We start from the raw sequence: 15,794 nt of genomic DNA on the forward strand, positions 1-15,794 counted from the left end.
TCTAAGACTTGATGACAAAATATTTTTAAACATATTTTTTGTACGGAAAATGATTAAAATCTTTTTTGACTGCTCTTACTAAATTGTCATATTTTGCCATCCACGTCAGTGATAGAGTGCAATTCGGAAGAAATGTCAAAAATACCTCAATGAACGCAAAGTTGTTCAAGCTCATATCAAAAGATAAAACTGATCTAGAGCAGTTTTCACTTATCTTGATCAAATCTGAATGAATCAAAATGTAGTACAAGTTATTCCAAAATACTTTGTCGAAGACATCAAACCTGTAGGATGCATATCCAGAGTACTAGAGGTTTTGGACGTCGAAAACAGCGATCTGCCCCAGTGTGAGACGTCTTTTTAGTGGTTTGGCAATTTCAATCGATTATTTGACTTCTCTTTTTATGAGTTTCATGATTTCAACTTACTTTCCCTCTTTTTACGCTCCAATTCTTTTCACGCTCCCCCGTTAGGGGCGTAAAAACAAGTTTGGCTGTATTTGAAACATCTGAATACAAAATTACAACATTTTTCATACAAATAGAATAGATTTATTGTTAATTTACTACTATACTAAACAAGTTTGGACACATTCCGTCAATTACGATTTGTTAGACAAAGAAAACTATCTCGTATCGATCAAAAGTATCGGATAAAACACTTCTTGTTAGCGAGGTGTATAAACATCTATAAATTTTAGTGGTTTAGTTTTTTGTATGGCTCTTGTGTTTCCTATGTCAGTAGCCCAATTGGAACTTCGCGGTGGCCTACTATAGTATATTTTTCATACCCTGTGATAACCATGACGAGACAGTTATCTCCGAGTTTGATTGAAATTAACAGAAAATATTGCAAATTTTAAAATAAAATGAATAAAGTGAATAAAATGAGAAAACAACATTCTTATTATATTGGAAAAAATATATACAGATGTATAAAATATATCTAAATATATGTCCATAGTATTAAATATGAACATTTTACGGTTTTGAAGTGAGAAGAACAAAAGTAAAACGTAAAATTTGAGTAATTTTAACATAATTCACCATTAAACTTTATTTGAACTTCTAGAAATTTCCAACTAACTGTTATCATCGAATTAAAAAACAAATAATTTCAAGACAAGTCTCCTTAAAAATCAACCCGAAAAAATGCCCTACTAAAATGCTTGAGGTTTTGACTGGCTGAATTTTGTTAAGTAAATGAAAAACCGAAATTTTGTACAGACCATTTAATTCCATTATATTTTGTATCCTTTAAACAGATACGCGTATAAATTTCGACCTCAACTATAAAACCGTTTTCAGTGTAGTGTACTAGACTCGAATACTATTGCTGGCTCAGTGTGCAATAGTTGCATAAAAATAATTGAATTAAATAGTTTCGGATAAAAAAAAGCCTACAGAAGACCTATTGTAGCTATAGTGATACTATTAGGCAACTTTTTTTGTGATTTAACAAAATTATGGAAGAATTAAGAACTTGTTCACATCAATCGAAAGCTTTTGAAATATTCGTTGAAGGAAAAAAATTTAAAAGTGTGATGAAAAAATGGTGCTTTAGAAACAGAAATTAATAATAGTGCTTTGTGTTACTATAACGAAAATAGCGATATTGAACACATATGTGTATAATTGTTCATAGTATTCATATTTTACCCACAAAACCAAGATTAAAACTTCTAATAATTATGCCGATTGCTTGATTGATCCGTTTTATAAGAATATTTGTTCTTAGCTGATCGGATATTGGTACACCGAACCAAGTAAACTACACACTACGAAAAAATCATGTGATTTTACGTCTTTTAGATGCACATAAAAGAAGCGAGTAGAATTACGTAAATTTGTTTCACATTTCAAATACCATAGCATCCGATTCGGGAAATGCCGATAAGGGTGACATCGTTTTCGTGTCCTTTAACGTGTAAAATTACATTTTGCGGTCAATAAATCTTCAAGCACACATTTTCGTGTCTTTTTGTCATTTACATAATGTGCCATTCAGTCGTAGTATGAAATAAGTCCACAGTAATTTTCATTATTTTTAAGAGTGTATATACAAGAACAAAAAAAGGATTTTTATTGAAATATATATGACAACCTGAAAAAAAAAATCTTTTAGTTAGCATGATGAATAAGCATTCAAAACACCCTAATGTCTTTGAAGTCAGTATTGTAGCAAAAGCCTGGTGCTATTTTTGAATCATTTGCGATGTCTGAGTTTAAGAAAAGTATTTCGGTGAAAAGGTCCGAAAATCATAGAATCACGAATTGGAATTGGACATTTTTGGTAAATAATTAATGAAATGTTATTATTTGAAGTTCGATATGCATTGATACCCATACTGATATGATTTCAGACATATTCGAAATTGGCCTCTTACCTTGGGAATCTCAAGCCTGTTATACAGTGATCAAGGCAGCCAGTGGTTCTAGAAATGCTTCCGGGAGTATCACTTTCAAAAATCTAGAAGTTTGATACTCATATCAATATGGTTCCGGTCGTATTCTTAATTAGCCACTTCCCCCAGGGTACCTACTATAGAGTGATGAGTGCAGCATACGGTCCTGAATATATTCTCGAAACCATCATCTTAAAGTTTGATGCCCAGAAGATTTCCAACGAATCTTAATGCGTTCGGCTGGGAGGTGGAACGTTTCGCATAAAGACATTTCACATAATAACGTTTTGTATGAGGTCATTTGGCATAATAATAAATAAAAGCCTTCTTTGAAATGCTATTTGTTCTAGTATGAAACTGCTTTATGTGAAATGGGTCACTCCCGTTCGGCGGTATTTATTTTTCAATTAGATCTAGTCTATCGGAAAATTTTAAACATCTTTACAATTTCACATTGCACTAAAATACAAGCGGTTGAAAAAAAAAAGTGATTTGGACAGGATCTTGGAAATTCCGGTATCCGTTGACCAAACAAATTACTGAAAATATACTAGTTTTTCCATCAAATGCTTCCGGATGCATTTCATCAATTTTCCTAAAAGTTATAAGTATTTGAATTTAGGAAAAATGTTGCCTATCTCTATAATTTTGTCTCTTCCCTGTATCTTCAAGGCTTGTAGCGGCCACTATGAAGAAAATTAATTTTGACATCGTTTAGCAAAGAATGGAAATTAAATTTTAGAACGATTCAATGACCCGGGCCATTTCACTCCATCAGTGCATATTGGACCATGTTCCCCTATAGGTCGTGGCAGGCTTGCATACACAAACACAGACCCCACCGTCCGTCCTTCTGCGACAGAGACAACCAACGACAAGAGGGTCCTCGATCAAAATCAACTCAACGCTGTTGTCGTCGTCGTCGTCGTCTTGCATGTTGGAGTTAACATGCATCCGGTGTTGAGGGTAGGCGAGTTACTCATATGGCCTGGTCCACTCTGGATTTGGCGTTATGCTCGTATGGGAAAAATTGTGCAGAGAGATCCGTGAACCGTGCAAAGTGATTCATCGAGTTAATCGCAATTTGCAAATCGTGCCGTAATGGTTCCGGTACTTTTGCTAGATATTTGACGTTTTAACTGGATGATTGTGTTATAACACTATAGTTGGTACAGTATCCAACATAGCTGGCCTAAAATATTGATTGACGATCGAAATGTTTTGATTTTCTGTTAATAAGTGGATACAGACATTTTACATATTTGTTACATTTGGCTTGAATGCCCTTAGTGTGATATTTAAAAATTATTTTTTTATCCAGCGTGAGCCGGAAATACTCAGCTTCCTCTGACCAATTTATTGGAATCCCTCTCATCGTGGCATCATGTCTACTTGAAGGTTTCCAATGGAGAGCTTTTGGTTTATGCGGGTATATTGTTAATTGAGTTCCATTTTTACAGCCATGAAGAAAAAATATCCAAACTTTTTTGCAATTGACTACAGATGACACGCAGACTTCGTCCTTTGGCAGAGAGGTCTGTGTCATCCACAAGCAAAGATTTTTGACATCCCTGAGGTAACTCAGCTGAGTCAGATGTGAAAATATTGTATAATGTTAGTCCCAAAATGCTGCCTTGAGGAACACCAGCTCTTACAGGAAGTCTTTCAGACCTGGAGTTCTGATAATTGACCTGAAGTGTACGATTTGACAGATAACTTTGAATTTTTTCTAAAAATGTATGTTAGAAAATTAAAGTTTTTTTTTAATTTTACTCTCAAGCTTCCGTACCAAACATTCCCTATGTCTAGAAGAGCAAGACCAGTAGAATAGCATTCAGATATGTTGGAACGAATCAAATTTGTTACACGTAAAAGTTGATGAGTGGTCAAATGGAATCCGAACTGTTCATTGGCAAAAAATGAATTTTCGTTGATGTGGACCATCATTCTGTTCAAAAAGACCATTTCAAAAAGTTTTCTGATGGTGGAAAGCAAGCTGAATGGGCTATAACTAGAAGCTAGAAAGAGAAGAAGGATTACAGTTTAATTCCAATATTGGTACAAACTAGGCATTTTTCCATTTGTCAGGAAAATATGCCAATTGAAAACATTTGTTATAAATGACATTGAAGAATGATAATCTACTCTTTGTAAGTTTCTTGAAAAGAATGTCAAATATTCTATCACCTCCAAGGGTTTGTTGGTTGGTTGGTTTGACTTTATTAACGAGATTTTTAGCCCTGGGCTAGTTCATCTCGGGACCAACGGCTTTACTTCCCTTCCGAAGGAAGTCGTCACTATAACTTTTTACATCATAAGTGACTATGTCGGGGATGGGATTCGATCCCAGGTCCTCGGCGTGAGAGGCGAGTGTTCTAACCACTACACCAGGTCCGTCCCCTCCAAGGGTTTGTTTATTTTTGAATTGTTTAATAATAGATCTCACTTCTTCCAAATCAGTCCTCTAAAAGAATGTTTTCGAAATTCTGAATTGACTAATAATTTATATAGCGAGTCCCAAATTGAAATGGTTTCCATAATCAGCACACCATCTCGAATACCCTCGATACAACCGTAGAGAATGGTGTCAAACAAACTGCAAAACCACCATCATCCTCACAATCGCTTTCCACAAGTGACTTCACGCGACAGCACTGCGAGTTCATATTCGCCATTATATGGGTCCAAAGTCATTAGATAACGGACCACCAGGTTTCGAAAGCAATTAAAACTTAATCCTAGTCAATGCGATGACTCTGCGCCCTCCACCCCCACTTTTCATCATTTAGAACTAATCTCCGTTCTCGTTTTCTCCCTCCCATCCATCTCCAACAGGCCACCCTAGCGCCGCTGTTTCGGATCACGCAGAACGAGCCGCACTTTAAACTGCACAGCTTGGAACCGGGCCGGATCTACCAACTGTTGGTGTACGCGGTCAACGCCAAAGGCAAGAGCGAATCGGCGTACGTGTTCGACAATGTCCGTGCCGGAAGCGCCGCGCTGATACCACCGTATGGTAAGTGCCCAAAGCGAATGCATTTGTTATGATAAGATCTCTGTGGGGAGGGTAACGAGTTTTCAACACCTTGAGAAAATCTTGAAGTAATGAATAATAAGAGGATATATTAACTTCTCGAAAGTATCCTGTAAGATCAGAACTATTCGATTTTGGCAAGGTTCGATTTTGAAAACAAAACCGTACGATGGAGGACCACGTGATTATTGAGCAGAAATCGAATTCAGGTTAACTTCTGCGTCCATGAGTCCTCTCATGGCGTAGGGGTAACGCGCCCTAACTAAAGATCAGGGAGTCGTGAGTTCGATTCTCACTGAGAAGACATGTAACTTTTTCGCAAAACATCACATCAATTTGTCCATTTAATCCAATTGCAAAGTATATATATTGTTTAGCTTTTCGGTAGTTGTTTAAAGATAAAGTTATTGCCTTTTCAATAATAATATTAAATTTCGCAAAAATTGTTTTTTACTAAAAAAAAACAAATAAGAAATTTTCGTTTTTTCGTGTTTTGAAGGCCTCGGGACATTGCTGTTCTCAGGCCTCGGGCTATTGCTGTTCTTCAGTGGCGCAACCAGGGGGGGGGATTTGGGGGTCAAAACCCCCCCCAGGGCCGAAAAAAAAATTAAGAATTACCAAGTATTTTTAAAACTCATTACTACACATCTTATTCAGCTACGCAGCCATAACATAGTTTGGTTCATATTTACACTAAGAGTTTCAGTGGTTTTTACAGTTACATTTTCAAAGTTGTGTTTTTTTCAATTCTTAGACTCTTGAAGAGTGTAAAAACAACTAGTAAATAATGATTTTTTCTTGCCTTTCCATAGTTATGAATCGAAGGCCTTGTGTGAGAAGTTTCCCTGAGAAGTGTGAGAAATATTTAGACATATTTACAACACTTCAGTAGTGTTGCTTTTGTGTTCTATACAACATAAAAAACACGCGTTTCGTACTCAGGATCAGCGTGGTGCTTTTGGCGGTGGTCAATGGAAGAGGCAGCATCCGAAGCAAAAAAAAAAAAAAAAATGATTCAGTTAGCTCAGTATTTGAATTTGTTTTTTACATTAGTTTTAGAGCATATGAATTCATGTGTAAGTCATTCTTTGGGTTTTAAGGCGAAGTAGGCCGTCATCTCACGATTTCGAATCAGAGAGAATCAGTTGTATTTGCACTGACACAGCTGAAAAAGTATCAGCATACTTTATGCATGTTAGCGCGTACAGTGATACATTTCGAAGTCAATATAAACTATCAAGACTGAGTTTTATCACTTTGAAATGCAAGCTGAAAAGTCATCATTGTTTCCAAAACGAATGACGGGCTACTTAGCCTTAAAGATTATAGAAAAAATAGAATTCTGTCGAAGTATATCTATCCCATTAGAAATTTCAACATATATGAGATTTTGAAGGTGTTTATCATGGAATAACAGTAGATAATCAATCGGATTACAAAATCATCCTAAAACAAAATTTGATGGTTTAATTGAAAAAAAAAACAAATAAGATATTCACACATATTTGGTCATGTAATCTTCACAGTGAAAGCAAAACTCGTTTTTAGACTCGTTTATCTGTCGATTCTTTAACATGAAACAGTGCTTCCACTTGTGGTTAAGTGTTGCAATGCTGGTTTACTTTCGACCGGCTGTAACAATAGTTACAATGATTTCTATTGACAAATTTTGCGCTCAAAGATCATTCTCAGAAGTTTACTTAAATGTTCAAGTCGATTTTTTCTATTAAAACATACCATCTCAAATTCAAATTTACAAACCCCCCCCAGAACCAAATCCTGGTTGCGCTACTGCTGTTCTCATTTTTTCTTGAAAATTACGTTTATTGTCAAATTTTCAGCGATGTTTGGTTTTGAGTTTTTGAGATATATATATTTTTTTGATGAAAAAATCATTCATATTTTATCGACACCAGGCATTGCATTTTATCTTATCAGATGATCATCTGAGAGAGATACGGATCGAATAACAAGATATAATCTTAGCGCTCTTTGATCGATCTTTATGATACTAGATAAAATCATTCAAACTCAGCAGTCCACGCGCAAGTAATCAATTTGAAAATCAGTGACATTATTTGATAGCGAGTTCATAGTGCAACAAGCGAGTACCTTTAAACCGAAAACAGCAAATTTTAGGGGAATCCATAGCGGTAAGTAAATGATACACATCTAATGCTATTAATTATTTGGTTTTTAATAGTAGATTTGTAAACTACCGAGAGATGTCCTTTGGTCTCGGAACCCCCTGAAAAAGAATCAATTTACCATTAACCGGATTCTATCAGGGTCCGGACGATGCAAATCTATACGTGAAACTACCGTTGGGCGTACGAAACGATCTTTAAAATAAATGATATGTTTTATGCTTTAACCAAAAGTTCCACCAATAATATACAAAAAAACTAACAACAAAAATTGTATTTCATACGACGTAATTTTGCTATTTATTTGAATAGACATTCAGATGAACCACCTACAAATCCGAATTTTTACTAGAAATAAGCCGCACAATTTTCAATAAAACAAAAAAATCTATCAATGAACGCACTAATAAATCTTCTCACAAGAAATCGATAACAATGCGCTGAAAATCATCCTAGAAATCGACACATGATCAATCAAAAATGTTGTCATATATGATGGACCAGTAGTTGAATTCCGGCGCACTTTTTCTTGGAAGAGAATAAAATTTTCTTCCATAATCCACCTGCAAGAAAATTTTCTTTTCTTCGAAGATAATACGCGCCGGAATTCGCCTACAAGTATTGTTTCCTCAGACCTTGTCGTTGCCAGGCATTGTCTTACAAAAAAATGCAAAAGAATTTGGCTCGACTTCTACAAAACATCTTGAAAATATTAGCCTATCTCGTAAGGAATCCACACACAAGGATCTTCAAAAAATTGCCATCCCATTGTTTGAGAATGGACTTTTTCTGTTTGCTGGTCTACTCGATAGGTAAGTAGACGGTTTGGCAATTCGAACAATTCAATCTGGGTTCACTGTTTGCGCGACTCTTCATTCATCGACTCTGCATTTGTACATCAAACAACTGTCAAGGACATCTTTTGAAGCATCAGATCGAAAGATGGTATCACATCAAAGCGCTCTTGGATTGAGGATAATATCTCTCCACCATCCACAGATGATCTAAGTGATCAGATGATATTGTAATGCCTGATCGACACACACTCTAGGTCCCAGCGCATTAGTTTTTTTTTTAAATCATAACTTTTGAACAGCTAAACCGATTTTCAATCTTTTTTATGGAATGAAAGCTTAAGATTTCATTTTTTCTGAAAAAAATATAAAACTATAAAAAATATGTTTTACATGAAAAAATATAAAAATTATTTTTTTTTTCAGAGTCCCTTTTTTGTTTTGGTCTCTTTTTTCCTTATTCTGCTTGCACTGAATCATGATGCAAAATTGTTCAAACTCCAGAGAAACCCTCAGAGGAATATATCGGGTTCAAAAGGCTCTTCAAGAATTTCGTCCCAGATTCCCCCAGGAGAAGCTTCAGAAATTATCATAGCGTTTTTGTTCTGAATACTTTCAAGGTCTCCTAGACATATCGAGACAAAATGCACAGTAATACTCATATGTCATTTTCAAACAAACTATGTATGGTTCGTCACTACAAGTGTCGGCATTATTCTTGTTTCATATAATTTAAAATATATACATGTAATTTTCAGTTTTCGTCAATAATAAAAACGTCTTTTAAATTGTTAAACATTATAGATGTTGACGTATTTTTTAAAGTTTCTACCAAAAACTTCTCAAGACAAAAATACAAAACTAGCTTTAAATATAAGTCGTATATTTCCGCCTTGTCCATGGATCGCATCACCGACCAGAGGTGACTCCCAGATCTTTTCCTCTCTCACTAATAAACACCCTTCCCGTGGTGATTGTGGAGATGCAGAGGTATTCTCGGTCTCTAGAAGCAACAATCATTACACCCTAACATTCCTTCCCCATCCCAACTGACTGTAAGGACTTGGCCGGCGCCGTTATTGATCAATAATATTAGATCTGCTAAAATTGCACTTCGAAAGTAAGCGGAAACTCCCATCTCTTATTCATTTGGATCGTAGTGCAATTCTTACCAGTTCCGATCAATCACGGAGTAGCAACCATTGACATGTACAGTCAGTCTATGCTATGCTATGCTATGCTATGAATACTTTCAAGGTCTCCTATAGGGGTCTCTTCTTAAATTCTTCTAGAGGTGAAGATATGCCAATTCTGCCAAAAATTCTTCTAGTGAATTTTCAAAGCATGTTTAGAAGAATTTCTAAAAATTTTCGCTACTGCCTCCATTATTTTGATTTTTTTCTCCAAAATTGTCCAAGAAAATTGCTCCTGATATTTTTTTTACTAATCTTGTAACCAAATTCTCCAGCTGTCAATGTAAAAGATTTTTCAAAGATTTCTTCAAAATTTCTGCCTATGGAAAAGTTTAATCCAGAGTTTTGGTCAAAACAGCTCGAGGGTTTTTTTTTTCAAGAAACCCTGCAAGAATTCCTCCGCCTTTTCATGTGTTTTCCTACAAGAATTCATAAAAGTTCCTTTTTACACCAGCCAATACTACAGCAATTTTCCCAATAATTGTTCCAGTTATTCCTGCACAATTTCTTTCGGGATTCTGTCAAATGGTTTTCGTCCAGGAGTTTTTTTTTTCAGAGATCCTTGTTCTCTAAGGATTTTAAACTTGCACAGCTTTTACCAGATGTTACTGTAGTATTTTATTCAGAGATACTTCACGGATTTATTTTACAAAAAATTGTCTTGGTATTCCCCTGGAGATATTTTTGGAAAAATCCTGAATAAAAACTTTCAAGACTTACTTAGGAAACTCTCATGGTATTAGTGGAAGAATTTCTGTAGAAATCTTAGATGGAATCTCTGGAGCAATTGCTGAAGGTAATTTGTAGTTGAAATCTTATATGAATCGTGAAAGGCAATTTCATAGGAAATCCCTAGAAATTCCTGGAGGCTTTTCTGGAGAAGTTATTGATTGAATTTTAAAAGATGTTCTGACCAGGAATCTTGGAGGATGTCCCAAGGGAATCTATGGATCAATCACCGGATAATATCTTGGAGAAATTGAGACTTCCTTAAAACATTTCTCAAAGAAAAATTCGAAAGGATTTTTGGAGGAATTTTTATGATTTCCTAAACAATCTTTCGAGAATTCCCAATTCTATGGTACCCTTTGAGTAAAACCAGGCAGAATTCTTCTTATCCTAGGCAAAATTCTTGGAGAAATTCCCAAGTAATATTCGTGGAGAAGTACCTTGGAATATAATAGCTAACTGTAAACATCTAGAAATTTCCGAAATAATATCTGAACATAGTTGAAATAATTTCTGTTGAAATTCCTAGAGAACATTACGAAAAAAACACATACAGTTATACGAACAGTAATACTTGGCGTAATGTCACGAGGAATTCTCAATATAAGTCTTAGATCTCAGTGAAATATTTGATCTTACGGTATAAAGGATCAAACTCTTGTTTCCCGGCTCCCATTAGGTTTCGTTTTGTTTCCTTTAAGGTCTCTTTTTTCAGGCAACATATCTTCAATATTCTATTTTTAAGGAACTCAGTTGCTACCAGCCCTGTAAAGACGGAAAGCTTTCTTAGTCTTGTGAGAACTAGTGGCACCCATTGCGTTTGAGTCCATTAAATAACTAGCTTAGAAAACTTTAAATAATAATCTTAGAAAACTTCCTCCACAAAGCTCAGAAAGTTTCCTCCAGGAAGTTCAAAAAGCTCTCTCGAGGAAGTTCAGAAAGCTTTCTTCAGGATAATTAGAAATCTTTTTCCGGGAAGCTCATAAAGCTGACTCCAAGAAGCTCAAAAAGCTCAGAAAGTTTCATCCGAAAAGCTCTGAAAACTTCCTCCAGGAAGTTCAGAATGCTTCTTCCAGAATGTTCAAATGGCTTCCTGTAGGAAGTCAGAAAGCTCAGGAAACTTCCTCCAGAAACCTCAGAAAGCTTCCAGGAAGCTTAGAAAGGTTCCTCCAGGAAGATCAGAAATTAAGCTCAGATACCTTCCTTCCTCAAGGAAGCTCAGAAAACTTCCTCAAGGAAGCTCAGTAAGCTTCCTCCAGGAAGGCCAGAAAGCTTCCTCTAGGAAGCTTAGAAAGCTACCACCAGGAAGCTCAGGAAACTTCTTACAAGATGCTCAAAAAAACTTTCTACAGAGAGCTCAGAAAACATCCTCCAGGATGCTCAGAAAACGTTCTCCAGGAAGCTTCGAAAACTCCCTCTAGGAAGCTCAGAAAGACTCCTACAGGAAGCTCAGAAGCCTCCCACCAAGAAATTCAGAAAGCTTCCACCAGGACGTTCAGAAAACTTTTTTCCGGGAGACCCAGAAGCTTTCTCCAGGAAGCTCAGAAAACTTTCTCCAGAAAGCTCAGTAAGCTTCAAGGAAGCTCAGGAAACTTCAAGGAAGCTCAGAATGCTTTCTCCAGGAGGCTCGAAAAGCTTCCTCCAGGAAGCTCAGAAAGCTTCCTCCTGAATCTTCCTCCAGGAAGCTCAAAAAACTTCTTTAAAAAAGTCAGAAAGCTTTCTTCAGGATGTTCAGATTTTTTTCTTCATGAATCTCAGAATGTTTCCTAAAAATCTCAGAAAGCTCCAATCAGGAACCTCAGAGAGCTTACTCCTGGAAGATCAAAAAGCTTCCTCAAGGAAGCTTAGAAATCGTTATCAAAGAAACTCAGAATTCTTCCTCCTGAAGGCTTAAAAACATCCTCTAGGATGCTCAGAAAACTTCCTCCAAGAATCTCAGAAAGCACCATAGATAACCACGTGTTTTATGAACAGTCGCAAAACTTTCTCAAGGAACCTTAATATGCTTTCTTCTGGAATCTTAGAAAGCAAACTTAAGAAAGCTCGGAAAACTTTTTCCAGTAATCTTAGAAAGCTCCCTCTAGGAAGTTATAAAAGCTTTAGCATAGCAAATAGCATAGCATAGAAAATGTTTCTTCATAGATCTCAGGAAACATTTTTTGGAGAGCTGATATAGTTTCCTCCAGAGATTTCAGAATGCTATTATAAAATCGTGGATGAGTTGGCTCACCTTTTTGACACATTGTCTCGTATTTCCACAGTTTACTCACACACGGCAATAATTTATTGTTAGTCTGGTAAAATTATAGTAATCCTTTCTTACGTAAACAACAACATTCGGATTTCATGAGGTTTAGCCGGGTTTTGCGACTGAATCATTTTTTACGGTTTGAGTTGATTGAGTTGATTTTGCATCAAAATCACAAGCGTGAGATTTACGAAGTAGATCTCTAATGAGTTTGCTCTCACGGGAGAGCGTATTGATTGAGATTTGAGTGTGAGTCTATCAAAACTGAATACCTTGCTCGAGGACGTTCAAAAGCTTCCTCAAGAACGCAATATTCATCAAGTAAACTAAGAAGCCTTTAACCGGGAAGCAGAGAATCCTAACGCCAGGTAGCCCAAAAAGCATCCTTTATAAAGCTTAAACATCTTTATGTGAGAAGCTGATAAATCTTCTTCCAGGTAACACAAAAAGCTTCCGCTGAAAAATTATGAAGCTTCCCCAAGAAAATTCAGAAAAACTGTTTTGGAAAGATTGCTTCATGAAGCTTATATAATTTCTGCTGGGAAGATGAGAAGACGAGACATCCCGAAAGCTTTATCCAGAAAACTCAACCAATTTACTCCAGAAGTCTTAAAAAGCTTCCTCCAGGATCCTTCAGAATGCCAAGGATGCTTTCTCAAAAAAGTGATGAAAGCTTTTCCCAGAAACAGCCTCTAGAACAAAGCACAGCAGCATCCAACATGAAGTTCAAAAATGCTTTGTTAAAATAGCTCAAAAAACTTTATTTGGAAAGCAATGAATGGAGAATTTCGTCAGGATGATCTCTGGACGCTCTAAAGCTTTCTCCGGGACTATTAAAAAGCGACCCCAGAAAGTAAGAAGCGCTTTCGTCAAAATGTAAATAGAGCTTCCTCTATCAAGTGGACACAGCTTCCTGTAGGAACGGAGCCCAAGGAGAGCGCTAAACCGAAAACAGCGAAACGTAGGAATTTAGGCGAAGCCCTCGTTATCAAAACGGAGGAAGCAAAATACGCCGATGTTCTGAAGGCGATGCGAAGCACAGAGAAGCTATCGCCATTGGGCGCAGACGTGCGAAGCATAAGGCGAACTAGGATTGGTGAAATGATCCTAGTCTTAAGGTGAAACAGTTTTGAATCAACTTCTAAGATTGCACTAAAACTTCAAAGGCACAAATCTCGCAAAGAAAGCATCCAACAACCGTGCACTTTTTATTTTGGCTTTGTGCACTAGCAGAAAGCTTAAAATAAGAAGATCAGAAAAGTTTGCCAACTATTTCTCCAGTTTTGTGCCTTTGAAATCGCGAGTAGGGGCACAAGTCGGCCATTGTGCCGGCCATCTTTGGATTCTGAGATGTTTCACCTTAAAGAAGGACGCCAAGGAAAAGGGTGCAGTTTATAAGCAACTGGCACAAGAAGTACTTGGTGACGAGGTTGATGTAAAATCCCTTACTGCTGAAGCGACTCTCCAGTGTAAAAATCTGGATGAGGTCACCGATGCAGCGGAGGTCTCGGCTGCCCTCAAAGAGCAGTGTGACATCGACGTAGCCAGTAAGGCCATCCACCTTAGAAAGGGCCCGCAGGGCACCCAGGTGGCGGCGATCAGGCTGCCGGTCGCAGTGGCCAACAAAGCGAAGAACTTGGGCATACTCAAGGTAGGCTGGTCGGTTTGCCGGCTGAGCATACAACAGCCTCCTGAAGTTTGCTTCAAGTGTTTCGGGAAGGGCCATAAGTCGTGGAATTGCAATGGTCCCGACAGAAGTAAGATGTGCAGAAAATGCGGCGCTGAAGGCCATAGGGCAAGCGATTGTAAGCAAATCGCTATGTGCCTAATATGTGTCGACAGAGCAGACAACGGACACTTAACGGGCGGACCCAAATGTCCGGGCACAAGCGGAGTATCAAAGCAGCCAAAACGGAAGTAACACAGTTAAATTTAAACCACTGTGATGCAGCCCAGCAGCTGCTTTGGCAGTCAGTCTCGGAAACCAAGACTGACGTGGTGTTATTATCGACCCATACCGCATACCAGCCAACAACGGGAACTGGGTGGCGGATAGGTCTCAACAGCTAGCAGCTATAGGGACGACAGGACGATACCCAATCCAAGAAGTAGTCTCTAGCTCAAATGACGGTTTTGCGATAGCAAAAATCAACGGCGTGTTCTATTGCAGTTGCTGCGCGCCCCCAAGGTGGTCGATTGAGGAATTTTCCCACATGGTTGACAGGATGATGGCCGAACTAGCTAATCGGCAGCCAGTAGTGATAGCTGGCGACTTTAATGCATGGGCAGTGGAGTGGGGTAGCCGCTGCACCAATCAAAGAGGCCAGCTATTGTTGGAATCCCTGGCCGCATTAAATGTAGAGCTGGCAAATGTGGGTACAGTGAGCACCTTCCGCAGAAATGGTGCAGAATCGATCATCGACGTGACGTTTTGTAGTCCTAACCTTTTAGGTACCATGAACTGGCGCGTTGATGACGGTTATACTCATAGCGATCATCAATCGATTCGCTATAGTATAATACCAGGCGGGCAGAAGGCAGCGCGATGTAACTCGACCCAAGCCCGAGGATGGAAAACAGCGCGCTTCGACGGCGAAGTATTCACTGAAGCCCTGAGGCGCGAACGAAACACTCTGGACCTAAACGGTGAAGAGCTAGTTGCTATGATATCACGAGCGTGTGATGCTTCCATGCCGAGAAAAGCCCCTCCTAGAGAAAACAGGCCGCCAGTGTATTGGTGGTGCGAATCAATTGCAAAACTTCGAGCAATCTGCCTTCGGGCTAGACGAAGAATGCAACGCGCACGCACAGAAGCACAAAGAGAGGAACGCGGTGCAGCATTCAGAGAGGCAAAGTTGGCTCTCAAAAAGGAAATCAAGAGTCGAAAACGGGCATGCTTTGAAAGTCTATGCGAGAGTGCCAATTCTAGTCCATGGGGTGACGCCTACAGAGTGGTAATGGCTAAGACCAAAGGAGCCATAGCGCCCCAAGAGAAATCGCCCGAGTTGCTGCGATCGATAATCGATGTACTCTTCCCGCACCATCCCATAAGCCCATGGCCCCCAGCGCCGTATGCGGCAGATGAAGGAGAAGAAGTGGCGAGAGTGACGAACGAAGAGCTGGCAGAAGTCGTGAAATCATTCGCGTCAAACAAGGCACCGAGACCCGATGGTATCCCGAATGTTGCCTTAAAAGCGGCAGTGAACACGGATCCGGACATGTTCAGAACTACGATGCAACGCTGC

At 38.3% G+C, this 15,794-nt stretch overlaps 1 protein-coding gene across 1 annotated transcript in view; it reads left to right on the forward strand.

Annotated features, from left to right (window-relative positions):
• LOC5565349 (synaptogenesis protein syg-2) overlaps window positions 1–15,794 on the forward strand; it is a 284,790-nt gene that overhangs the window by 158,712 nt on the left and 110,284 nt on the right. Inside the window, exon 11 of the mRNA XM_021838630.1 lies at window positions 5,240–5,420. Within this exon, the coding sequence (XP_021694322.1) occupies window positions 5,240–5,420 (181 nt within the window). The remainder of the gene's footprint in view (window positions 1–5,239; window positions 5,421–15,794) is intronic.

The sequence above is a fragment of the Aedes aegypti genome, chromosome 1 (genome assembly GCF_002204515.2).
Source record: "Aedes aegypti strain LVP_AGWG chromosome 1, AaegL5.0 Primary Assembly, whole genome shotgun sequence".
Classification (NCBI taxonomy): Eukaryota; Metazoa; Arthropoda; class Insecta; order Diptera; family Culicidae; genus Aedes; species Aedes aegypti.